At 51.3% G+C, this 27,125-nt stretch overlaps 1 protein-coding gene across 1 annotated transcript in view; it reads left to right on the forward strand.

The window, feature by feature from the left end:
• Nucleotides 1–27,125, forward strand: part of PDLIM4 (PDZ and LIM domain 4) — a 41,769-nt gene that overhangs the window by 8,801 nt on the left and 5,843 nt on the right. Inside the window, exons 2-5 of the mRNA XM_032197017.1 lie at nt 3,857–4,008; nt 12,923–13,007; nt 24,884–25,062; nt 26,677–26,834. Of these exons, the coding sequence (XP_032052908.1) occupies nt 3,857–4,008; nt 12,923–13,007; nt 24,884–25,062; nt 26,677–26,834 (574 nt within the window). The remainder of the gene's footprint in view (nt 1–3,856; nt 4,009–12,922; nt 13,008–24,883; nt 25,063–26,676; nt 26,835–27,125) is intronic.

The raw sequence follows: 27,125 nt of genomic DNA on the forward strand, positions 1-27,125 counted from the left end.
TGTGGATGCGTGAGCTCACTGGGCTTCCAAATGGGGCTGGATTCTTGCTAGCTGGGAAAGAAGAACTTCTGGATAGCTTTATTAAAAATATTTAAAGGTTTTTGCTTTGGGTGTGCTTCTGCCACAGACTTGACTGCTCTGAATGTGTTATTGAGGCTGCTGTCAGCCCGTGGCATGGGCAGAGCTCTCCGGGATGCTGAGTGGCCTCATGCCTGCAGGGCTGTGGCTGTGGGGTCTGCATGGTACAGCTGGGGTGTGTGAGACAATGTTTGATGTATTTATCCTGCTCTGATTCCAAATAAATCCATTATAAGACGTTTTTATGGTTGTCCAAAAAAAATTGTTAAAAATCCTGTGCTTTGGCACGTCGTCTTTCTTGGGCTGTAGAAGACCAGGGCTGTCCTCGCAGCTGGCTGGAGCAGGAGCAGACGAACAGCACCGATCCCTCCAGCATGGGGAAGCTGGGGCAGGGCACAGGCACCACGGGACGTGGCCACACACCTCTGGTGGGTGATATGTGCCCCAGGGGAGCTGGGACTCTTGATTTGGGGAGCACGGGGAGAGGGGCTGCAGCTTGTCCTGGCTCAGGGGATGCTGCTTACACCAGCCCGAGTCGCATGCCCTTGGTCTTGCCTTAATCTGTGTCCCTTTAGCCTTAATCCTACAACGGTTTGTCCTCTGCACCCACAAACAAAGAAGCCTTACTGCTGTCTTTGTAACCCTCCCTGTTCAATACCCGCGCCTTTGATGGAGGGCCCTTGTGAGAACACAGCTCCGGTGACTCACTGCGGGATTTTTGCAGGGTTTTTAACCTCATAATATATCCAGTTACTCTCAAATTTGTGCACGCTTGATTCATGTCATGCATACCGTGGTTACAGCAGACCATGGCCCTCTCTGAGCATGAATGGGTGCCTCTGTTCAAAGCCCCGTGCCAAGGCCTCTCTTTGCTGCCCCGCAGAGATGTTACAGCCACGTGCAGCACACCCGGCTGTAACCCGCATCGCTTAGCCACAGCCCCGGTGTGCACAGCCCTAGGTTTGTCACTAGTACACCTACAAAAATTAATTTGTTCACAATGGTGGATTCTCAGCAGCAGGTTTTCCTCTGGAAAAGTGGCTGTTAAGAACCTGGAGCATTTTGCTCTGAGCTCACTGCTGCTGATGTGAGTGCTGGCTGCTGGCAGCTGGCTGGGGGGTGCATGACTGAGCCCTCATCCTGCTCCCTCCTCATTTATTTGTTCACTTCCATGTGGTAATAGAGGCTCACCCTATCTGGGTGCTTGACTCCAAATGCATGTTCTCCTACAAAGATTACATTTAACATTGCCTCCTTGTCCTTCGGGAGATCCTGGCTTGGCAGGATGCTCTCCGTGTGGATGCTCACCGAAAGGAGCAGGTAGGGCAGTGCCCAGGGCTTGATCCTGTGTTCAGGTGCAGTGCAGTGGCCCAAAGCCTGAAGGGTTTGCCTGTGGCATCTTTGGTGGCAGTGGCTTTGCACAGCTGGAAGTTGGGAGAACTTGGCTTGAAGCTCTTTAAACACTATTTGCCAACAAATACGAGCTCTGGACCTGACACGTTATTATACTGATTCCCAAGCTGCTGTGACACTGATGCTGTATCTCAAACTAATGAGTTCTTGGAGCTCAGCTCCGTTTCAAGCCCTCAGTCATCTACGTGGATATCATAAAATGCTAATATGAAGATGCTGCCAAAATAACTTGAAATAAACCAGAAACTAAAAATAGGAAACAGCTAAGAGCCCCATTTATGAACAGCTTATTCTCCAAGGAAGCTGCAATGTGGTTAAGATCAGTGCAAGGGGAAAAATCCGTCAGACGTCCAGACAGCATTGAACAGACAGGAACAAAACGCAGCTGTAGTGGGTCAGACTGAAGGGCTCGGAGTCCAAAAGCCTGCTGGCAGCGGTGGCTGAGTGGTGGGCACCAAGGGAAACGTGTGACAACATGCGGGTGCGTGGAGATGCTTCCTTGGAGGAGCTGCCTGAGCTGCTGGGTGGCTTTCAGGTAGGTCTGGCAGCTTCTGTGGCTGCAGAAGGAGCCTCGTACTGGGTGAATATCATGTTTTCTTACCCAGGTTCAAAAAAAACAACAGGACAAATTAATTCCAGGAAAAAAAAAAAATAATCTCTCCGGGGTTAAAATGCCCTGTGTCAGAGCTTTGCAGCTAATATGTGCTGTGTTAAGAAATAGTTCCCATTGTTTGCTCTGGGCTTAGTCATAGGGGAGCCAGGCTGGGAAGGAGGTAGCCAGGCAGGTTTTTGTGGAGCAAAAGAGCTGGCTGGAGCTATTGAAGAGCAAGTGGTAAATGTTGATTTGCTCTGACAACACAACAAAAGGCCTAATTCAGGCTGTCAGTTCTGCTTAGATGCAGAAAGTGATTTGGAGCTCCTCGAACACCTCCAGGTCTGTGTCTGGGTGGCACCTGGAGCTGTGGTGGAGGGGGAGCGCTGCTGCCGGGGCGGTGTGTGCCAGGCTGGCCTGGGGGTGCACAGGGCTTTGGGTGGTGTGATGGCCAAACCCTCCGCAAATTCCCTCTGAAAATAAGAGCTTTAAAAAGGAAACAGAAGGAAAAAGGTAAAAGCAGACGTGTGCATGACTTCTTTAAGAGGCTGCCTATTTAGTGGTAGCATGGGCTTGGTGGCACCACGACACAGATGGCCAGCACCTAGCAGCTAACCAGGCAGCTGGAGATGGGTTACCCTGTGCGCTGGGGGGAGGTGGAGGATGCAGCAGGGATTCTGTTTTCTGACTCTTGTGTTTTATTCTGAAACCAAACTTGGTGAAAATGGGACTTCTACCAACTGACCCTGCCAGGAGGCAGCCTCTGGTCTCGGGGCAGGCAGCATCCTCTCTGGTCCTCAGCACACCTCTGGACGTGGTGAGGCACGGAGCCATCACCTAAGGCAGGACTGCAGCGGTGTAAATCAAAATTAAAGGAATCAAGGTGCTGTTACACTAAATACAGCTAGGTACAGAGGGACAGAAAGCCACTGTGCTTTGAGCCATGTGTTGGGTCAGCAGAGGGGTAGCAGATGCTCTGGGTGCCCGAGGAAATTGAAGGACACACATGTAGTTATAAAGAGCTTAAATAGGCGTCTTTACCTGTCCTGTCTGTGTTGTATCACTTTATCCTATTGCAAAAATTAAAAACATACTTGGGCTGATGTAACCGAAAGGGTAATTTCTCAATGTTTTTTATAGGCTGTAGGTTTGGCCTTACATCTGACCACAAATGGTACCTGGACATGTCATTAGCTCCTCAGGAAAGACGTTAAGTTTTATAAGGCTTTGGCATTCCTACAAAAAACAGTAGGAAAGGGTTGTGGATGCTTGATGAGCTGCGTTATGTTCCGTGCAGAGCTGCAGAGAGACAAGTTGTTTGAATAATGGTCAGGAAAAACTGATGTCAAATGTAACATCTCCCCAGGAAGCAATTAGGGTGACTGCTCTCATCTCTAAATTACGTATTTATCCAAAGCAGAGAGTTTCACATACTCTTCAGGGACTGATCCTTAAAACATGTTATAGGGCCTGCCAGCTAAAGGAGCTTTCTTTAAAGAGGGCATTGCATTGTTCGAATAAAGAGGTTGGATCTGATCATGTCCTGAGAGTGACAGAAAGCTCGTGCACCAAGAGCCAGCACCTGGTGGCATCGTATCCCTGACCCTCAAGGGTGCAGGGATGGCCCTGGCTGTGTCCCAGCTCTGGTAGCTGCTGTTGGCGTTGGCAAAATGTGTGGGTCTCCAGAGAGAACTTGTTTCAACCTGCTTGTATCAATGGGTCTCTTTAAAGCGAGCGTTCTTTTAAGTAACCCTTCCGTGTTCTCCTGCCTAGATTAACCCTGGAAGTAAAGCAGCCCTGGCAAACCTGTGCCCAGGAGACATCATTCTGGCAATTAACGGGGAGAGCACGGAAACCATGACGCACCTGGAAGCACAGAACAAGATCAAGGCGTGCACGGACCAGCTGCTGCTCTCCGTGAACAGGTAGGTGCCGCACGCCGCTGGCTGAGACTGCAGGTGCCGTGTCCGTGTTACTGAGAAACACCTCTGTGGGCATTTCTGTGCAGCCTGCGACACCTTCCCATCCTTTTTGGAGCCCCTGCTCCTCAGCAGGTCTGCTCCTGGCTGGTGAGGGTGCAGGAGAAGTCCCAGTGCTGCTCCCCTGCCCTTCCAACGAGGATGGCTGCTATATCTGTCCGTGCTCCTTCAGAGAGGGAGATGTGGGAACAGGACGGCCTTGGGGCTTTGGTTCCTTACGTGCTCTGTATCAGCTTTGCCTGACACTTCTCCAGAAGGCTTGCAGCTGGCCCCGGAGCAGGCGTGCTGTTAGATCCAGTTCTTGATGCATCCCAGCAGCCCGTGTGGTGCTTGTGTGGGTTTTAGAAACAGTGAGACAGACTGTTTCTGAAGGAATAGTGGTAAAATGAATGGATCCAGGTCACTTACACATGTCTGGGTTCTCATTTGCACCTTGCAAGGCTCCTACAGGCTGAGTTGGATCAAACCCTTCAAGGCAGTGGAGCTCCTATAGACAGGACCAAAAATCCCACCTGGGAGAAGCCTCCTGTTCGATGTGCTCCCACCTATCATTTTCCCAAGTGTCTGTGCAATTAACACACATTTGGAGGTGCTACCAAATACATGTGAGGTTTTTGTTTACTTCTTTTGCCATTTCAAAACAAACTGAAGATTTGTTTTTTTTTTTGCTTTCTGTTGGAATTAATCTTTTAGCTGAAGGCTTCAAGTGCGCACCACAAATGATCTCGTCCCGCTGAGTGCTCCTTATAAGGGACTGTTATCTCCAGTAGATTCAAATAATTTGTACTAATTGCCCACTTCAGATTAAAAAGGCATTTCCTGCTATAAAGAGCTGTCACTTGCTGTTTATACTTCTTTTAAGAAATATGTAGCTTCTGACTGGAAGCCTGGTCCCGGCCCATGGTTGCAGCAGCCCTGCTCTGAGCACAGAGCACTGCCCCAAATGGGAAACCTGGGTTTGTTCTGGGGTTTCGTGAAGCAGGGTCTGCAATGCCTGGCTGCAGCAGGGGCTGCTGAGCTCAGCCTGTGCTGTGGAGGTTGTGGTTGCTTCTCTGGGGAAGAAAGGGGAGGGAAAAATGAAAGAAAATCCTTCATGTGGGTAGGGCTTCACATAGCCGTGGAGGATTGTCCAGTCTTCTATCAGATGAAGTTTTTGGGAGGCTCGACCACCTATTTACGCCCAACTGGGCTACCTGGAGCAGGACGAGGATTCTCTCTCAGTGCTGGTGGAGCTTTCTGTGGGCTGTCTGAACGCACAAGAGAGGTGGAAACACTCATGTAGCAGGAGGCTTTGGTGGTCGGACAATGGAGCAACTTTTGTCAGGAGTTAGGATGCAGTTTTGCTGCAAACAGCTTTCACCTGAAGTCTGGCAGCGTTGTGTTCTCATGTGTGGGTTCCTGCTATCTGAATTTATAAGCTGAAGTCCAATTTTTTCACCCCATTTTAGCCACCAGAATCAACTGGCATCTATCTGACTGAGATCGAACTGCAGGTATTCCTTTTTTTGCCCCAAACATTGACATACTTCCACATTTGTGGGTTGCCTAGTGTCCTCTTGTCATGGTGCAGTTACTCAGTTACACGTTTATATTTGGAAGACAAAGCTGAGATGAATAGTGAATGGGAACTTTGTCATCACGGCAGCTTGAAGACTTCTTTCCATCCGTTCAGCCAGATGTGAGGCTGTGCCAGCGGCTGCCATCCAGCACTGCAGGGGAGTTAGTGCCCAGCAAAGCGGCTCAAATAGTCCTGGGACGTGCCTGGAATCGGAAACTGCTTTGTCCCTGCCTAGAGCAGGACACTGCCAGAGATGACTCAAGTTAATGAAATCATCACCTTTTCCATGGAGACTTCTTAATCTGTAACCTGAGGACAGCACCGCTGACCCCACTTTATGGCTGAAGAGAGGAGCAGGAGGACGGTGTCCGTCCCAGGACCTGGGGCAGGGTTTGGAAGTCGTCCACTAAGGGCATGCAGTGGCAGGTTAAAACCAGAGCTGGAGCTGTTAGGGCATCCAGCTGTCTGCTCATGGGCTTGATGGCATTGCCATCTTGAGACGATAATTTAGTTGTTTTGACCTTTATACATGTAGGCATGCTAAGAGAAAGAAGGTTTTGTTTTCCTTTATGCTGTGCTGACTGCAGTGGTTCCGGAGTGATTTCAGGTGCCCTTTAGTCCTGCCTGCTGCAGTTCATCCAGATCCTAGAAAGTAAGGAGATGACTTTTCTTGTGTCAAAGCCTTGGGTCCAAGTCTCTGCTGCCGAGCGACTGCTGGTGGGGTTATTTGGTGGCTCTGCCTATCGGAGAAGTCATGCTGACAGCAGAGAGCATCCATGGGCACAGCCCTGCTGTCACCCAGTCGTGCACAGAGTGGTGCTCAGCTCGTGGTGGCAGTGTGCTCGGTGTCAGCAGTACCTGTGAGAGTGGCTCCTGTTGTCCCAGCAGAGGTTCCCATCCTGGTCGCAGTGCAGCAGGACGACATCCAGCCCGACGCCTGCTGCCCCAGAGCAAAGGGCAGCATTTTAAAAACCACAAGACCGATGCACACAGCTCCTGGGGACGATGAGGAATGGCTGCGTATGGGGTTTGGTTTTGGGAACGATATCCTAGAGCTGGTGCAGTTACATGGTTCTTCAGAAAGCAAGCACCTTGCGGGGCCTTGAGAGCTTTCTGCATCTCCTTAGCGTGGCCTTGCGCTTGATAGGAAAAACTGAATAGCTTGTTTTCTCTGCAGAGAGAGAAGCAGCTCCAGTGACACGTCATTAACTCTATTTTTAGTCTGGCCAAGCAGAGTGCTCGGTGACACGGCTCTTGGACTTCTCCCCTGTCTCCTGAGTGACCTCCTGAATCCAGCTGCCTGTGCCCAGCCGTTAGTCAGCGTGGGCAGCACATCCAGCAAAGCCTCGGGAGCAGCTCTCGAAGAACACCGTGGCCTCATGTCTGGGGTGGCTGTGGGTGTCCAGCAGCTGTGTGTGCAGTATTGCTGGTGTCCTCCTGGGCTCTGCAATGGGACTGTGCTCTAGGAGAGCCCCGTGTATGGATGAACGGGAGGCTGCTTGCTCATCCCGAAGGATGCTTCCCAAGCAGCACCCTTTCTGCATGCCCCCTTTGACAAAATTCCCTACGGAGTGATTAAAAAGGCAGTTAGTGTCTGAAGTATTTGATATAACAAGCTCAGTGGTCTGTCTTTTATTAAATACACACAAGACTTGGTGTTGAGTGCCTTGCCAAGCATGGCTCCGTCCCTCTGTGAGGGTGGACGGGGGCGAGGCAGTGAGCTGGGTAGTGGAGGGCTCCCAGGCTCCTGGTGCTCTCTGGGCTTCTTTCTGTGCCGTGCCCTTTCTCAGTGAACCCCTGACGTTGTGTTCCTGAGATGTATAACAAGATTGGGTTTGTTTTTGAATTGTTGAAAGTTCAAATTTAATTGAAAGTTGAGCAGGAAAGTCGGAGTGGGTGACAACCATACAAGGAAAAAAGAAGCGAGTTGTTGCTGTCTGACAGGGCAGGCTAACAGACCTGGGTGCCCTGACACTGACCAGTCCTGCTGGGTTTTGGGTGCCCTGGCAATGCAGACAGCCCCTTGGATTTGGGAGATGCGGATTATATTTATCAGATTTGCCTGAAAAGGGCTCTTGGTGGGAAAACAAGGAAGGATGACTGGTTTGTGTGCAGAGCAAACCATCAGTGTGTAAAGCTTTCCCACGCGCTGCAGACAGTGCTCCTCGCCGTGCTTGGAAGGAAACAAGTGAGTGGGACATCTGCAGTGATGTGGGCTGGCAGTAGCGAGGTGTGACTGTGTGGATGGGCTGCAAATAGCTGCCTGCATCTGTCCTAAGCACAGTCTGTCATTAGAAACATCGCCCTGGCTTTGGTTTTCTCTTGCCCAGCTGCAGGGCAGTCTGCTCACGTGTGCCAACTGCAGTGGGTGGCCGCTGGGGAGCAGGAGGAAGGCGTGCTTGTCTCCGTGGGATGTTTTTGGTTTGGGTTCTGGTGGTGGTCTCAGCTCTGTCACAATAAGCAGTGAGCAGGGCAGTGACTGGCAACGGGATCAGCCAGAGCTGTACCCCGAAACAAGAAACCTGCAGCCTCCTGGTCACCAAACCTGACCTTCAGCAGGCGTCTCCAAAGGAAGCGCGGAAATGGGAGGTTCCCACTGAGGCATGAGGTGGAGCAAAACCAGAGAAGTGCTCAAAAACTGCATCGGGGCTCAGGGCAGCTGCGTGCACCTGATTCTCCACTCAATTCTGGGAGGCTGGGGGAGGCAGTGGCTGCAGGCACTGGCAGCAAAACTCAAAGTGTGGTAAAAACAGGCAGGGCCAGGCCCTCCTGTTCTCCAAACAGCAACAGCCAGCACTCACCTCGGGTGTGAGGAGCTGCAAAAACAAGATAATTGCAAGCTTGATAAATTACGTCTGGATCCTCTGCAGCAACATAGGTTCAGATGAAGAAGTTGCTATTTAAAAATCAGTGTTTGTTCCCATAACCAACCTTTTCTCCTCCTGGAAGGCAGTTGGCACGCAGGCAAGCACATAACATGCTCTGCCCAGAGATAACCCGCACAGCAATGCAGCTCGTCCTGTTCTTACATCTCATGTTGGAGTTCTGTTAGCGCTCTTAAAGCCTTGCCAGCTCCTTCAGATCGGGCTGTGCCTCAAGTGAAAGCAGGCACAGAGCTGGTTTGAGCCGCTGAGGGCTGGGCACACGGAGGACCTCAGGCGCCGGACAGGAGACCTCGTGGCATCGCTGTTCCTGCTGACGCATGTCCTTGGCAGTGCTGCCCAGGCCTGCCACTGCCCCCCAGGGGAAGGGCGAGCCAAGAGGCGTGTGCTGGGCTTCTGCCCTCTGCCAGCCAGTGGTTTTTGGGGTTACATTTCATTTTTTCTAAGGGAGCTGGCCCTGAGCCCACGGTGGGAATGCTTCCCTGCATGCTGAGGGTCAGGGTAGCACAGGGGGACCCTCAGCATGGTGTCAGTGGGGCTGCCCCTCATGCACTGATGACACTCGTGGCACCGCTGTGCCTTGTCCTAGTGAGAGGTGTGGGGGAAGCGCTGGCACTGGGGAGGATGAGCTGGGTGGGTCAGGATGTCCGCGCCCACATCAGCCCGGTGCTGTGTCAGCTTTGGGTCCCTCGGGTCCCCGGGCGAGGCAGCAGTGTCTGCAGGAGAAGGTCGGTGGCGTTAGGCATCCCTCATGAGTTACTACGTGCAGAAACGTGGTGTGCAGGTCTGGTGTTTAATCATAAAATCTGTGAGCTTGTCCGGAGGCCAGGGATTTCAGAGTTTTTAAATAATGCAAATGTGTGGACAATGATGGTTGTGTGGTAAACTTTGTTCTCTTTTCCTCACTGTGGAATTGTCTCTAAGGTACACAAATGAAGAAATTCCACGTCAGGAAAGCATGCATGTTTATTCCTGCCCCGTGAATAGTGTGCTCGTATTCCTGTAACGCACAGAGAGGATTTCATGTGTGTCTTGAGTCTGATACTTAAGAAATAATAATGTTGCTGCCTCTTTTCTCAGTGCAATCCAGTGGTAGCCCTTTGTTTTGGTGATAATCCCGGGCTCCTGTGCCCGGGGCTGGGTGGGAGCTGCAGACCAGCATCAAGGGGCTCAGGGCTGTCACGCCTGCACTTCTCTGAGATGGAGCTTCTCTGCAAGCTGCCCCCCTGGAGGAGGAAGCCCAGGGGTGAATCTGCCAGGCATGTAGCCTCTGGAGCCCTGCAACTTCACGGAGCTGACTTGGAGCCTCCCCTGGCTCTGTGCACGTTTTTCTCGTGGCTGCAGCGCGTCTGAGCCATGCAGTCAGAGATGGGAGATGGGAACCGTTACAGGGTGTGATGTGCTCTTACTGGAAACTTGAGAACAACTGAGTAAGTGAATCACAGCTTCCCCTCAGAGCTGTGCGAGGACTAACAGGGGAAAACCGGCAGCTTTCCAGCGCCCAGCTCCTCGGGAACAGCACGAGCCAAGAGGAACGAAGGGAGAAGCAGCACCACAGCCTCTTCTGTATGTGTCCTGCGTGAGCTGGAGCCCCTGTGTGCAGTGAGACACACCTGGCACTAGCATCTTTGTCAGTATGTGTGAACTCACCTTGCAGAGCCAGTGAAAGCCCCATGCAATGCTGCAGGGACTGGTCCTGCACCATACAGCTACCACAGCGAGCCTGGAGAGCCACGAGCATCTGCTGGAGCTGCTTTCCTGCTTCTTAGAAGGGTAACAGCCATATGGGAAATAAAAATCACCTCTGTGGTCATGACCTTGATGATGTGCTGTAGTGGGAGGTGGGCAGTGATTTCCAATCTCTGCCCCAGGAGGGACTGAACAGATTGGGGTGAAATGCAGCGACATGCACACGCAGCAGAGATGTGTGGCTGGTGCCTGCTCACGCCTACAAGCTGCACAAGAGCGGGTTGCAGCATCCCAGATTGGGCTGGTGCCCCTCTGGGTGCTGCTCAGCCCTTTATAATGGAGCAAGTAGATGCCCAGTAAGACGCAGTTCTTGCAACTTGAAAGTAGCCCTGTAAATGTGGAGCAAGACTTGCAGATCATTACCAGGTGAAAAAACACTTCAGTAAAATGTGCCAGCATATGCAAGTAATTTCTGGAAAAATGATACTGAGTCTTTTTGAAAACAAATTGTGGGATAAAAGGTGTCTGCAACTTTCTTTATTTTCTTTCGTGTTGTCTTGTTAATGGGCCTGTTTCCCATGAAGCCCTGTGTCGAAGGCCTAGCACTAACCTGGGTAGAGTTATTTTTCTTAGGATTGTTCTAGCAGCCATTAAAATAGAGCAGAGCATTGTTAATGCACAGTAATGATTTCCACATAGCTGACTTTAATCCCCTACAACACATCTGAAAACACTTTTCCCGTCCTTGAGCAGTAAATTAAACAACTCGGAACATTTGAGCGCGGTGTCTGATCTCTCACCCATTACGCTGGAGAAGTGTGATTAGTTTTTGCTGTTGCCTAAACACAGAGCTGGGACTGCTGGCAGCACGAGGTGCCTCGGGGTGGCCACAGTGACCCCAAGGTCCCTGCTGTGCCTCCATCCCAGGGTCCACAGGGGCCCGTTGTGCTGGGGATGCTTTCCTGAGTTAGCTCGTGCTCCCCTGGCAAAGAGGGGGGGGTCTCCTCCTCACCAAGCCTCAGAAGGTTTTCATTTCGCTTTGGTAAGGCTGGCGATTTCCCCAGTCCCCTTCGCTTTGTTTTTGAAAATGCCAAACAGAACCTGAACTGTGCCATATCAGTTTAATTTCAGAGCAGCTCAACTGGAAACTGCAGCCGAGGTCAGTCTGGGTTTGTTCCGCCCTCGCTGGAAGCTGCACAGGGCTGCGTCCTGCTTGCTCCAGCGTCTTCCTTACTCCAAAAACTGGTCGCTCTAAAGAATTGGTGAAGCCCTGGAGTTTAATCATTAAAAATGCTAACTATGAATGGTCTTCTGCACTCAAGCCTGCGGTCTGACCATGCTGTCCTTAAGTGTACAGACACGATGACTTTGGAAGCTGCCAGTTATCTGTGTCCCAGGACAGCCGCAGTGGCTTGTTGGGGTGCAGTGGGCTGGGAGCTGCGGCGTGGAAGTGGCGGCAGCACCAGTGCCTTGGCTTAGCGTGGAGAGAGCTTGCTGTTGCTTATTGCTCTTATCTCCTGGAAGCCGAGCCACTTTATGAATCTCATGTCTTACTCGTTGGCAAATTGAAATCTTCGGGGATTTTTTTTTAAGCTGTATTTGGCGTGTGGTCTCCAGAGCTGCGCAAACAGGAATGTCATAACCGCCCGCTCCTCGGCGGCAGTGCGAACAAACAGCAGGCTAGTTCAGCACAAGAGGAAAAAAGCACGGAAATTATAACCATGATTTCTGCCAATGCAATTAGGCATTCTCATTGTTCTGAGCCTCCAGATGAAATTCTTAACGTGGAAGCAATATACACAGCACTGGGTGACGGCAAAAATGGAGTCGGGGTTGTTGGGAACGCTGCCGTTCCTGGGAAGGTCAGCTTCCTTTGTCCCAAAAAACAACAGTCTGAAAGACCCATTTAGAAGGAAGGGTCCCAGCCTACAATCAAATAACTGTAGTAGAGTGTTTATCAGAACCAGACATCTTTTTCGAACTGTGACAAAGAGCAAGCTCTTTGTTGAACAAGCTGTGATGGTGGGGGCCCTGAGTCCGTAAAGGCAGGGCTGCATGCTGACAGGTTTCGATACAGGACACTGGAGGTAAAACTTTGCATCAAAGATTCCGGGATTAAAACTGCTCCTTGTTCTTCACACTTGGACTCTGCAGATAATTAAACCAAAACTGAACCCAGTGTGCAGCTGGGGCCAGAGTCCAAGGAGGGATGCTTGGCTGCAGCGGGTGATCCCAGGCTATGGGAACTAGAGCTGCTCTTTGCATTCAGTGGTGTGTGCAGGCTGTGAGGTTAAACACAGCAACCTGCTCTGTGTGTTGGGTGTCTGATCTCACCATTCATCCCCAGTGAGGGTGAGAAGCAGTGCAGAACAGGAGCAGCTGGCTGGGGTGGCCTGGGGGAGCTGTGCCCGAGGCTCCTGGTTGGGAAAGAGATCAGGGAAACCTCCTGGGAAGCCTTTGGGCAGTGACAGTGCCCTGGCGTAGCAGGACTGAAGGTGCTTTTGTGAACAGAAATTGGGTTTTAGGGCCTCCTGTCTGCAGCACCTGGGTAGGAAGGGTCCAGAGTATTCCTACAGGATCACACAGCCTTCTCACTGGAAGGCATTTGTGTTACTCCTGCTGTGTTCTAGTGTGTAGTTTCTGCCAAGTTGTATGTGTATGTGTGTTCTTGGATATTTTAATTTTTTTAATTTTAATTTTAAAGCTGAGTTTGCTTTATGTCCTATTTCAGAGCTGAAGGGAAGACCTGGTCACCCCCCGTGCTGGAAGATGGGAAGGCGCAAGCTTACCGGATCAACATCGAGCCCGAGCCACAGGTACTGGGCAGGAGCTGGTGCTGAGTTTTCAAACATTGCTCGTGGTTTCCCTCTCCATGAAAGTCATTTGTGTTAGAGTCTTTTCCATAAGAGCTTGTTTCAGTGCTCACAAAGCCCCCCTGAGCAAATGGTGTTGGCTTGGCTGTGTGGCTGACTCCTGGAGCTGGGCTTCCCGAGCATCTCAGGGTCCCGAGGCCCTCCAGCCATCCCTCAGTTCACTCCAGGATGAACAAAGAAGCAGCCAGGGTGATGCTCTGAGGGGTGGCGTTTGCTTTGTTCCCTTCAAGGAGGAGTGAGAAAATGCATTGACAGCAGGGAAATGACCAAACGATGAGCTCGGCTGCTGGGAGGACGGGGCCGGGCTCTCCAAGCACCACCAAGAGCTCCTCGGTGCATTCACACCCCTGAATGCGTTGGCCATCGCAGCCCTGTGACACATCCATGGGATCCGTGAATGTTTTGCATTCCCATGTAGTGAAAACATGGGGTGATGAGGGCGTTTGCTCGTGCCACAACGTGATGACCCCTGGGATGGCCGTGTCTGCCAGCCTGCCCCGGTGCCACAGCGGGAACACTGCTCGTCCCTCTGCCCTGCTGGGTGATCTCTAGCCTTGGCATCAAGTTCTGGCTGCGGTGGTTTCATTAATCAATTATGGCAATCTTTTTTTTTTTTTTGACAGGGTTTTTTAATAGACTTTGATGTGCCCCAAACCTTATGAGTAATGTTAAATAAGGAACAAATGTGCAGCAGTTCCACTGCCAGATACAACATTTCTGAGGTTTAATGCAGATTAGATTTGATTCTTACTATTAATATATGTTACATGTGGATCTTTTTTAAAAAATTAGTCAACTGCATAAAGCATAATGAAGGGAGCAGTGATGTGTTTCCCTGAATCCAGACCTACACTGGAAATGTCTAAATGTGGAGTAGTCAGTGGCTAACCAGGCAGCTTTGTGGCAAGGCCCCAGAAGAGGTGTGGGAGCAGGAGCGAGCAGGTACAGTGAGCACGTTCCTGTTCTTGCTCCTTCCTACAGCTGCAGCCGGGTGGGCAGCAGACCTGTTCCTATATCTCCTCGCTCAATGTCCTCCTGGGTTCCTGGCCACTAGCTGTCCTCAGCCCTGGGTTTTTGCAGACATCCTTGGCCTTGCCTTATGCTAGTGGTGACGGCAAGCCCCAGGAGCACAGCCCCTGGCAGGAGCTGTCCCTGGAGCAGAGCTGGTGGTTGTGGATGGAGCGCCCCGGGACCCGTGGCGCCAGTTCAGTCCCTGCAGCGACCTCGTTTGTTAGGTAGCAGGAAAGAAAAGGCTCGTTGTAAAGTAACAGCTTGGCTCCGAACATGCAGCTCTGAGGTGTGCTTCCTCGCATCTGGAAAAAAGCGCTCTGCTTTGAAACATGGGGAGGCGGGGGGGAAATCCTGCTGGAATTCTGCCCTCAAATTGCATGAATAGATCTGGGGTTGTCTTTGCAAAGGTTTATTGTCCTGGGAAAAGATGTCTTGAAAGTCTCAAAGTTTTTTGACTTCTGGCTGGAGTTCCCCTGCCCTGAGACATGTGAATGTAGGCAGAGTGACTAAATTCATGTGATTTCTAGGAAAGCATGTATCCCATAATCTCACTGTAGTTTATTGTTTTAGGTTTATTATTGTGGAAGGTGTGAACCGGCTGATAAGCTCTTGTGCTCTTTGTCTTCAATTCTGTTGTGGTTTGTCAGCTGAGCTTTGTGGAAAACCCCTACTCCGACCAGGAATGTAATCAATCCTCCTTATTAAAACTTTGATTAATGCCATGACTGCAGGGAGTAATTGCCATTGGAATGGAAGAACTTGGAAACTGGGAGTGCTGCTTGCTCGCATTTAGCAGAAATGTGAATCATCTCAGTGAACTAACACTTAACTGATAACCAAAGTATTTTTTGTACAGCACAAGGCTTTCTTTAATAGCTAGAGCATGTAAAGAAAATGATGAATTTGGTGACATTCACTGCGTCCTAACAGGGGCTGTGTGTTTGTCCTGCATGAACGTGAGCCACCCAAGCCATGCAGGGACATTGGGAGTAGTTTGTGCTCCCCAGGGAGCCGTGCCCTTGTCGTGTAGTTCCCATGGTGTGGATATGGCATCACTGTTATGTGCTGTGACCCCCTGCCCAGCTGTGAATCAGTCCTGGCCTCCCCATTTTAGCATCAGGAGCAGCGGCCGAACCTCTCCATGGCCAGGGAGAGCGCAGCACCAGTGTGTGGGATGGGATCGCTTCCTGAAAATACCCGTCCTCGGCCGCCTGCGGTGTGAGCCGTCCAGTCAAAACACGGCCATGTGGTGCTAATAAAAGCGTGGGATGTTTGTTTTCTTGACCGGAGCCGTGCTGCTGGAAGTGACAGCTTTCTGGCCATGCTGGGCCGGCAGCGCGGCCTGCGAGGAAGAGCCGTGGCCACGATCCTCGCCGGTAGCTTCATGCGCCTGGGGTGAGCGGGATCGCAGTGAGTTCAGCTGGCAGTGCACATACAAGGCTAGCAGGGGATGTGTGTGTCCTCCCAGATCTGGGCACTTGGACAGAGCCAGGGCTGGAGCCTGGCCTTCCTCTCGCCTGTCCGCAGCCCTGCAGCAGGCGGTTATCGCTGCGTCCCGTGGGAGTGGTGCTGTGGTGCCACTGTGTCTGTGTAATGTCACCAGTGTGGTTGTCACAGGAGGGCTGGGCACATTGGCTTGGTGCTCCTGGTTCCCTATCTGTCCCCCTTTGGTTCTCCCTTGCACCATGCCCAGTAGTTGTGGCTGTCCCAGCCCAATGCAGGGTGGGCTCTGAGCAGTGAGGATCAAGAGCCAGCCGTGCCGTAACGTGGGATAGTGGTGCAGGCAGCATGGGAACGCTGTTTCTGCTCCTCACTTCATTTTTTAATTATAACTTTTCCCCTATATTGTCTTGTTTTGTGGTTGACTGTGGAAAGCAGAACTGTGGCACGGAGGGATCATGAGCACAGCCCCCAGGATACAGCCAGCTGTGGGCATGTGCCAGCATCCCCGGTGGTGGGGCTTGGCTCCAGATGGCTCCACACAATTACAAGTTCTTCATTAATTTATTTTCCATTATGTAAAAAGCTGTGAGGCTTACCAGGAACCGAGCTGTATCTACAGTGTGGCAGCACAGTCTTTGCTGATGCTATAAAACTGCTAACAGCTTGAAAAGGGTCTTTTAATACTCTTATGTTAACTTTTTGGTCTCATTATGTTGTCTTAATAAGGATGAATTACTTCTCATTTGATTAATTGGCTTAGAGAACTGCTTCAAATTCTTACCGTGTTGGTGCTGTGCAGGGAACTTCCGAAACCATATTTGCAAAGGGCTTTTTGGCACAGGCCATCCTTATTTTTGTAAGTCCGGGGTTAAAGCCCCCTGGTGAGGGGGGATTTCTGTGCAGCCAGGGTGATGCCTGCTGTGGGGAGAGCTCGAGCCCCCGTGGCAAACCAGCCTGCAACCCCTTGGAGCTGGAGCTTTGTACAGGCAGTGAAATGTCTGCCCGTCCTTCAGGGAAAACAAGGGATGAGATAATGCCCTGGCACGGCGCTGGGCTCCCGGCACATGGGAACTCCCAGCGTGTTGGTTGAGGGCTGCGAACAGCAGAAACATGCCCCGTCCTGACAGCCCCTGAGCTGGAGCCAGCCCCGTGCTGCAGGTCCTCGGGCAGCGTTTCAGTCGGGTGCCCTGGTTCTGTACCACCTCCAAAACTCGCTGATCTCATTCACCAGGTGGAGGAGCTGCTCACGGGCTGGTGTGTGCTTGGGGGCTTTGTTCTGCAACCTAAGATTGAATCGCCTGAAAGCAAATGAATTTCCTCAGTGTGGTGTACTGCATCGAGCTGTAGTAGCTGTAAGCTTTTACATGTAATTCTCTAGGTATTTCTCATGTAAGTCAGCATCTTAGCAAGCGAGCTTCGATGATCCTAATATATGAAAGAGGAAAGAACAACTTGGGGATAAAGGGAAAAGAAAATTGGAATTAAACTTCAAAATGTGTCTTTCTTCTATCCAAGCAACTTAAATAGTTTGCTGTCATTGAAGGTAAATAGGAGCTCTACTAAAATAATACTACCTTGGGTTGATTTAGGACAAAGTGGGAAGTACCACTGGATGAAGAGCTAAGATACATGCTGGTTCTGGTTCCATGGGAGACCTGGTGGCTGGGGCTGTCTCAGGATGGAGCTGAGACATTTAGGCACAGCCTGAGCCCCAGCACAGCGCACCGTGTCCTCACCGTGTGGGTGCTGCAGCTGCTCTCATCTCCGAACATGGTGGTGCCTGTGCCGAACGGCTTCATCTGCAGAGCTTCGGCTGAAAGTATTCTAAAAACGCAGCAAGGATATCTTGTGTCCTCTGACTCGACAGAGCACACGCTCCCCGGTTAGCCTGCTTTTTATAAAAGTGTTAATAAAGCAGAGACATTGGTACAAAGCCCTCCTCTGTCTGCTTGTTAAACACAGCCTCGCACCGCTGATATTAAAAACATGCTGCCGGAGCTGAGGCAGGCAAGATAAATGGAAACACATTTTAATCATTCTTGCCGTTCTTGGGTAACTTTTTTCCATCGCTGTGGATTTTTAAGAGACAGAGGGGAGCCAGGTAGCTTTGTGGACAAAGCCGTGCTGTGGCAGCTCGGGTCCTCTGGGAGCCCCCTAAGTGATGCCAGCCCTGCAGGCACCGAACCCAGCGCTTGCTTCTTGTCCTGCAGGCAGCTCCGTGCCCTTTGCCAGGTGATGTTTCCCAGGTGGAGATGTTCCCCTCGAGGGGCTGGGCAGCTCAACCCAACAACAGAAACAGTCATGTGGCTCCCTGCCCCTTTGCTCATGGGGAGGACTTGTTCCTCGGTTGGAGGTGTGCATTACAAGTGCAAAACGTGCAAATATAGAGCTGGAACATTTTCCTAGCTAACCCCAAAAGCACTCTTTTTTAATAATGCCTCATTTTACATCCCAGAGCTGCTTCTCCTGAGAGCACTCCTTCAGCGAAGGGTCACTGTCTTCCTCCCCCCAGAACAATACTGGATGTTAAGAAATCCCCATCCCTCACTTGCAAATGGTACAGAAACTTCCTCATCCGTGCAAATACATTTCAGATGACTGCTGTCGAGGCTGCCGTAATGCTGTCAGAGGTGACGCATCGCTGAGCACTGGTAGGAAATGTTCAGCTTTTCCCTGCCTGGTGCTTTCAGTGCTGATGTGCTGCTCTCAGGCAGGGCTGGTCCGGGTGTTGGTGTAATTACTGCCCTAGAATAAATCACGGCTGCTGTACGGAAGGGTGTGCACCTTGGAAACGGGGTTTTGTGGCTGAAAATTCACACCGACGTGAGATTTCAGGGCTCACCTCAACCCTGCTCCATGCTCTAATAATTAAATTTAAAAAAAAAAATGCAGTGGAAGTTTGCATGTGATGCTTTTTCTCGTAGCTTGCAGGGGTTTAACAGAAACTGCAGAACACAGCACAGAAACACTCCCAATAAATTGTGTTCCCCCCAGGACCTGACCCTGCTCGTGGGGGCCCCGCTCTCCCCTGCCTGCCCCGGGGCTGCGCCTGCTGGGGGCCGACCCTGCAGCCCCCAGAGGGGCCAGGGCCAGGGGGGTCACGCTTCACACGAACACTGCCTGCTGTCTCCTTAACCCAAACGCCCTCTGGGTGTTAAGGGTTTGGGTTTATGTTCATCTGAAAAAGGGTTTTGGTGTTTGGCTGATGTCTGCAGTGAGCAGGACGTGCTGCGTGGGGCTCTCCTTTGTGCCGAAACAGGGACTTGGCAGGATCTGTGAAGTCCGTCTCATAAAATAACTCACATGCTCTGTTCATCCAGCCCCAGACAGCCGCGCCAGCCCTGTTTCCTTATCTGTTCATCTCCCGAGTGGAGCTCAATAGCAGGGATGGGCTTACCGAGCTTTGCAAAGCGAGGCTGGAGCCTGCTCCTTCCATAAAACCCAGCCCCTCAGCAGGGCAGCTGGAGGGCCCGCAGGGAAAGGAGAGCAGACCTTTTTCAGGGAACTCTTAAAACATGTGTAGCTGCTAAAATGTAACCTTTCCTGCAGATTAGGGGCAGCTTTTGAGATGTGTGTTTGCCACAGGCTTCTTTTGGGGCCGTTTCCCAGGGAAGCTCCTGGTGGCAAGTCCTGTGCATGGGGGGGCTGTGATCTATCCGCAGGCCCAAACCTTGGCCCCAGCTGCCACCTTCTCACTGTTTTCACCACCTTATCCATCCACCTCTTGGTCCTGAGCTTCTTAAATCCACTCATGCTGGGAGATAAGCAGCTGTACTGCGTGGACCAAGCTGGAGAATCGCTCCCTGCCTGTGGACACTGGCCACAAAGTAAATCTGTTTTGTGCATTAAAGCGAACACAGCGCTGTCCGGCCTGTACCTCCTTGGGAATTAATATGATTTCCATTTCCAGGACTTTTGAACCTATCTCTCAGAGGCAAAGCACTGAGCTTATTGCTGAGAAGCTGGGGAGGGGAGAGGAAGGGAGGGCTGTGTTGCATTTGTCTTCTGGTCAGAGGCTGAGTTTCAGCCCTGAGGGGTGTGCCAGCACGTGTCCGCACGCCTACCTGCTTGTGAGATTGGCACAAAAGAGGACTTGTGGTGACTTCGCTCACAAAAGGCTGGAGCCTGGGGAAACTGAGGGGATTTTGCTCAAGGATGATCAGCTTTTGCCTGAAGCTGCTCTGGTACAGCAGGGCTGGGCTGGCCAGGAGGCTCCCTGCAGCCACAGAGGGTTTCTTTTGCTCTCGGATGAACCAGGAGCTTCTTCCTCGGGTACCTCGTGTAGCATCACCAGCCTCTGTGTTTCCTAAAAACCAGGGAAGGAAGGAGAAGGAGGAAGAGGGAAGCCCAAAGCTGCTGGTGAGGAGCTGGAGCGCTCAGCTCCGCTGCCATCCCGGGGGGGGGACACCAGCAACCGAGTGTGGTCACACAAGAGGGACCTCTTCGAAGTGACCCCGTGGCTAAGTGGTGCTTTGCGGCGTGCAAATATCAAGGCCCTTGTTGCTAACCCAGCGTTTTGGCAGCAGTCATCCTGCCGATGCTGACTGCTGACATTCTGCTTGGAGGAGGGTGGGATCTGAGGCACATCAAACAGAGAGCTGCTCTCCTCCGAGCCAAGCTGTTAATGACCTTCAGCTCTGTTTAAGTCTGGTGCATCGCGTGTTTATAGCGAGAGCAGGACTGGCCCCCCTTGGCTTAGCACAATAAACATCTCGCAGCCGCTTTCCCAGAGCAGCCGGGCGCCCGCAGGAGCTCAGCACCATCGGTCCTGTCCCCATGGACCCTCACGCCCGATGTGCCCGGGGGCCTTTTGGCTGGGCCTCCTCGGGCCTGCAGAAGGCTCAGAGCTCCCCTGAATCAGCCGTGGGCTTACGTGGAGGCTGTAGGAGCCAGGACGAGCCTCTCAGATCGGTGACTTCAGTTTTAGTCTGCCTGACAGGCTGCAAGGTGAGCACAAACGTGTTGTTTGTGCTCCTGGGCTTTCAGGGGTCTAACTGAAAATGCTGTGAAGTGAATGCACTTAATACGCTTCGGATCATGATGTGAAATCTTTTGTCCTTTAAAGTCTTTTGTCCTAAAAAAAATATATTATTTTGTCCAAAATTATATACATTTTGTCCTAAAACCTTTGGTTTCTGGAGCTAAAGGCTTGTAGATGACAAAGGCTGAAAGACAAACGGGGCATTTTGCAGAATGTCTGAAAAGGAAATAGCTTTTTTTTTTCAGGTAGGTTGGATGTATTTTACAAAAGTGTATCGGGACAGAACTACAGGTTCCCAAAACTTAAGAAATTAAATCTTGTGCAGTACCTCCTGTGAGTGCCGAGGGCAGGTAGCTCCTGGCAGGCTGCACGGCGCCGCTGTAAGGAGCACGAATGAGGGCGACTGGTACCAAGGGTGGCGGAGACAGCGAGCACGTGGGAGCTCTGCCTGCCAGGGGAAGAGCTTAGCTTTAAATCCTTGATTTAAAGTCTTCCCAGTTTTGGATCCCAGCACTATTCCTGTTAAGCAGGCAGCCGGAGCTGCATGCTTGCCTTGACATATTTTAAAAATCCGAACAGATTTATGCTTTTTGTTGACCCTACAAGAGTTGGTTACAGAATAGGATAAACTCTCCCAAAGACAGACAGACTGAGACTAGTTCTCAAAACCTTTCCAAAACTCGTGGTTGGCTGCACACTCCTCCTAGCTATGGGAATGCTTATTCAAGCAGTGATTAGCTTGATAAAAGCATTTAATTTCTGAGTCTTCTCTTATATCACAGATTTGACTAAAAAGCAAGCCGGGGGAGCAAATATCCCAAATTATCTGCTCCAATGGAGTCTGCAGCACGGCTTTAATGAGCAGGCGAAGCAGATCTTGTTCTTTAACCAGAGAATGTTTTGGCTGGAAATAGCAAAGACCCAGAGTATATTTGTATTTCTGTTGAAATGTTCAGCCTGCTTCTTATAGTGCTCTCCTGGATGGTTCCTGGGATTGGAAATGAGATATTGTAGCAGGGTCTCTCTGCAGGCACCAGCCCCAGTGCTGACGGATGCTGTGTGTAGCTCAGCGCCTGGGGACGGTCCGTGCCGTGTGGCTGGGGGTGGCTGCGAGGTGACGGCTGCTGTGCCCCTTGGGACAGGGGTGGGGTGTGCAGGCAGAGCCCTGCAGCTCCTGCTCCCACCAGGCAGCTCCTGCAGTGTCCCTGCTTGTCACTTCCGAGCCCTGAGCACGCAGGGGTGAGAGGAGCCATTCGGGTGCCTTTGTGCTATCCTTGGAGAGGATACTCCTTCACGTGGTAGAAAATCAGATTAGTGCATTAATGTAGAGAAAAGGTTTTCATTAGGGAAGCCGAGGAAGCATTCCTGTTTCCAGCAGAGATGCAGAGCCGATCCATCAGCTGGGCAGAGCAGCCTGTTTCTCTTCCAGATTTCCTTGCGCAAATCCCACGAACTTTTTTTCCCTGTGAGATTTATAGGTAGCCTGTAGGCTTCAGCTGATTGGCAGCACGGGTTGTTTTCTTAAAAAAAAAATCATTTTATCACTCTTGATACTGTGTAGTGGTGGTGAGAAATGCTGGGCACTCGTGGCACTTAAATTTTTCTTTCCCCATTTTCATAGAGGTGTCACCTGAGTGGGTGCCACGTGGTGCCCACGAGGCTCTTGCTGCAGACCGGCTCTTCTCCATCTGCTCCGAACTGTCACCTCTTTGCTCACCTTTCCCCTGGTGGAAGATGAGCAGAGGGAAGGGCTTGGGGTCTCTAGCAGCCAGGAGAAGTCACCAGAACTGCTGCTGGGCACCCGCAGCCACTCAAACCCAGCTGTGCTCTGCACCCACGACCCCGTGCTGTCCGGAGAAGGACAGACACGTGGTCAGCTTCTGCTAAGAGCTGGAGGCTTGAAATGCTCAGCCTGGGCTCCAGGAGTCCCAAATGCTGTGTGTCAGTTCAGCTACACTTTGTAATTGATGCTCCTACAAGGCAAGCATGAGAAAACAGATTTGGAGTCTCCGTTTTGCAGGCTAAAAGAGCTCTTTTCGGTGAAACTGAGCAGGCCAGCTCTTAGAAGGGGTTTGCAAACCCTCTTAATTTAGGATAGGCCATAAAAAGCAGGGGAAAAAAAGCCAGCAGAGAAAAGCAAATTAGGTCCCAAAGGGGCAAAAACTGTTGTGATCTTGAATTTGAGAACTGGAAAGAAACCCATCTGGTTCTAGGTTTCCGAGAACGAGTGCGGGAGCGCTGTGCATGATGTAAAGCCTTGCGCGGGGCTCATGGGAAAACGCCGAAGCAGCTTGCGAGATGGAAAAAAGGAGACTGAACTCGGTCCAGGGAACAGCTTTTCATGCATCAGGAAGGATTTTAACAGAGAAAATGTTGAGCGAGAAGGAGGACAAGAGAGAGGCTGTCGTGCCTTGCGGAGAGTGTCAGAGCAGTGAGCTTTAGCTTTACAGGGGCGTTTGCGCCTGATTTACAAATTGCTGGGTTTAGCAGGAATGAGTGCAGGACACTTTATGAGCTGCTGTGGCTTAAAGCAAGCTCAGAGGTGACCAGGAAGGGCCTGAGGGTACTGGGGGGGGGGAGCAGGGGCTCTGGTGCAGGAGCCTGGCATGGGGGAGCCCATGGACAAAGCGCTTGTTTGGGCCCAGGTGCACAGGGATTTAACAATCGGGGCTTTTTGAAGCCCAAGTGTCCATAGCTTTGCCATCCAGGCAGCATGTGCCGTTGCTTTTGTTCCTGAGACATTTATGATCCTTCTTTTCCTCTCCGTGTCACGGTTGAAAGTGTTTTCTTTATTTCCCTTGAAATACTAATGTAAATCTGGGAATTGGAAACCTCTAGCCTGGTTTTAATTGTATTTATTATTTCTTTTTAGAACAGAAATTGGGGAACAATTAAAATTATATTATTCCTGGCAGCGAAATTCCTTTTTTAATAGCTAATTTGGAGCGGTTGGGTTGGAAGCTGCTTTCCCACGTGCATGCACGCGTGGTGTGTGTGGGGTGTGTGCTGCCCGGGGGAGCTTGCCTGAGGCTGCTGCCCTTCAGCTGGTGGCATGAGGAATTCAAAGGCCCCGTCTTGCAGCTCTTAATTAAGCCGTGTTTTTATCAATGGGGGTTTGCCTGAGGAAGAACCGAGGGATCGGACTTCCAGAATCTTTTTCTAGCAGGATCTGGTTTTTATTTCTCTTAGCTGTTCGTTTTTACTACGCTTGGAAGCGCCGGTATTTTCTCCTATGCACCAGTGATAGACATTTGTTTCCCATTAGTGTTTATTGGATGATTTTAGTCAAAAGCAAGCTTTGTACAAGAGCCCGCAGCATGCGCTTGGCTGTTTGTTCGCAGGGTGATGTTTTCTCTGCTCAGCTTTGCACAAGCTTCACCCTGCTGCAGCCACAGGCATCGCTCTCAGCCGGCGGATCTGCCCTGAGACAGATTAAATCAGATTACAGAGATTACAGCCACCTGTGTAAGCATCTATTTCATCAGTGCAGACGGGTTTCTGACTCAGGCGGATGGAAATAGCAGCGGTGATGCCCGTGGGCTGTGCAGCTCGGTGCTGCCAGCAGCGCATCGCCGCGCTCGCAGCTCCGGGCTGGGTCGAGTGGGAAGGGTCGGGGTGGGTGATGCTTTGTGGGCATGCACAGGACTGAGCAATAAAGCTTTTGAACTGCACACGTGTAATGTATGTAGCTAAAATCATTAGAAAAACGTGCATTTTAATGGCATGCAAGTTCCTGACTTGAGATAATACAACGGAAAGATTCCCATAGTTGTCTCTGCAAATACTCATTTATTAAATTAAAAGCTAAGAATTAAAAAGGTGATGAAGATACAAGTACCAAGCTAAACTCCTGACCTTATCACACTGCAATTGATCTTGTTTTGGGAGGAAACCTTTTGAAATCACAGGTCTCTGCGTAAGGGGTCATTGAAGGAAGGCAGAAATGCAGGGATGTGCCCCCAGGTCCAGGTCTCGCCCCGCTGCGGCGTGCTGGTGTGTGCCACGAGCCCTGCCCGCAGTTCGAAGGGGCTGAGCACCGCAGGAGTGCGGTAACAAGGAATTAGAAGCAGGCTCGAGCAGACTCACGGCCCTTCTTTAGAGGAAATAACAAATATGCTTTTACAGGAGGATAAACGGAGAATACTTGGCAATGGCCAGCCCCGGAGAAGCAGGCACGTTTGTGATTAGAGACCAGGAAAAGCTGCACGGCTTCAGCAAGATCTGATTACAGAGCGTGTTCTCCTTCTGCTGGTGCACAGCCCTAGCCTCCACAACACACATCAAACGTGACTACTGCAGCCTCACGTCACAGAGCAGCCTCGCCGTGTGTTTGCACGGAGAGGGATAAACCTCAGGGGTTTCTCTGCTTCCCCTTCTCTTGCAGGATAACGGCCCCGTGCTGAACAAGCGGCCGATGCCCCACACCACGGCTGGGAGCCCGGTGGACAGCAAGCAGATGCTGAACCTGCAGTACAACAACCCCACCCGGCTCTACGCCAACAGCAGCGCCGACTCCGCTTTGCCAGCCCAGATGAGCGGGCTCCACATCGCTCCTTCCCAAAGGTAGGGCAAGCACAGTGCTCGTGCTCTGTACTAACTCCAGCCCCCCAGCCCGGGGTCAGTGCCAGGGGGTGTCACGAGCAGCACAGTCCTGTTTCTTCTAAATACACGGTCAAGACAAGATCTGCAGGTTTTGCCCTTGTGGTGGTCAGCACGGCTGGAATTGGTCGCAGAGAAAATTAACCCAGAAAGCTGGGATGCTCATAAATGTGCGATCTGTCCAGGAGGCTGCAAAGTAAATAATGCTCATAGGAAGGACAAAGCTTTTGTATAGCCAAGAGCTGTTTGTATGTGTAGTGCTAACTCAGAGACAGGCCAGGCTGTGAGGCTTTCACATGGCTTGTGCTGCCGATGATTTATGCTCCCACGGACTGGCAAAACTTTCTGCAGGGAAGTAAGGTCTGTATCAAGTGCAAGGGCAAAGAGAGTTTGTGTTCATCTCAGGAGCTGAGTGCCTGTACGAATTCATATTTCACCGACGCTGCAAGCCAGGTTATTCCCTGTGCTGCTCCAGGGAAGTTAATGAGTTTGGAAAGATGAGAACCGCACAGAAATGCTAAGAACAAAATCTGATGTTATCTGCGTGTGAGCCAAAGTCAGGAGATTAGCTCTGGCGATGTCTGAGCAGAACTGGGGCAAAAGTGTGTTCCCGTTGGGTTTGTGCAGTCGGGCGCTGCCCTGGCCTCTTCTGCAGGAGAGGTTGGTTGGGGTCTGGTGGGCACGAGGGGAAGGCAGGTGGAGAAAAGGAGCCAGGTGGCACCAGAAAGGGTTCAGCTCTCTGATGGGCTTCAAGGCTCTTGCTGCTTTTATTGGTTCTGCAGTGACCTCTATGAGCTTGGCACTCAGAAAGGGAACTGGAGCCCTTTCTCACAGGGCTTTTGTGCCTCAGCACAGCATAAAAACACTTGAATTCATCTCTGCTTAAACATCTACCCAAGGTATTTTTTTATTTGAAATTATGTTTTTCATGTATGGATGTACTGAAGAAGCCGGCACAATGGCTTAAACTGCAATTAGTGCAGCGTACCCCAGTCACGCCAGATGCAGGCAGCTTTGGGTGTAGGTGCTGAAGGCCAGCACTTATTTGGGAGGAAATCACAAGAATGTGTTTATATCCCATTCTCATGGAAGGCTGCTGTCCTCATCGAAGCTCCGGGTTTTCTGGCAGATGGATGTGCTGACTCCGAGTCAGCCACAGCGACACTGACCCAGAGAGGTGGCTGTGGGTAATTCTCCACGTGCTGTCACCCCCGTGCTGGCAGCTGGAATCTCTCCCTTGGCCCTGCATAATGAATTAAATACGTTTTTTTATCCCGTTTTTTTTTTCAATGCATCTCACGGGTGGCAGAGCGATTCGCAGTGCTTGCAGCTGCCCTCTTTCCTGAAGGCATCTGGTAGCTGGTCCTGCCCCAGCTGCGTTGCTCAACGGGGAGCAAGCAGGAAACAAGTTTGTCCCCGTCTGTTCTCCTAGCACGGCTGTGCCTGCAGGCAGAGAGGCATGGGGGAAGAGAGGTGTTTCACAGCATCTGCCTGAAAGGGGATTAATCCAGGTACACCCCTGATTACCTGATGCTTGCTGTTTATATCTGACTTGAGTGTCCCTTTGTTTCCAAACAGCATCGACCCCATAAAGTCTCTCCCACGGAACAGAAACGGGATTGATGTGGAGTCGGATGTCTACAAGATGCTTCAGGACTATGAGAAGCCCGTCTCAGAGCCGAAGCAGTCAGGATCCTTCCGATACTTGCAGGGCATGCTGGAGGCTGGGGAGAATGGTAAGGAGGTCTGCTGGAGGCTGGCATCACCCGGAGGGGCCCCAAAACCTCCCCAGTAGCAGCTGGGCTCTTGCCTTCATTCATTCCTCCTATGCCCTTTTTATGGCTCCCACGTCCACCAAGTTGCTGCTGCTGGCTTAACCCCATTCCTTTTCCCTTCCCAAGGTCCAGAAGCTTGGCAAGCCTCAAAGGACCGGTTGGCAGGAGCTGATGGGGTATTTTTGCAGAGTGACCGGCTGGGCTGCTCTGTTTTGCTGCGCGTGACTTGGAGCTAGGCTCTCTCATCAGCTT

This window comes from Aythya fuligula, chromosome 14 (assembly GCF_009819795.1).
Source record: "Aythya fuligula isolate bAytFul2 chromosome 14, bAytFul2.pri, whole genome shotgun sequence".
NCBI lineage: Eukaryota > Metazoa > Chordata > Aves > Anseriformes > Anatidae > Aythya > Aythya fuligula.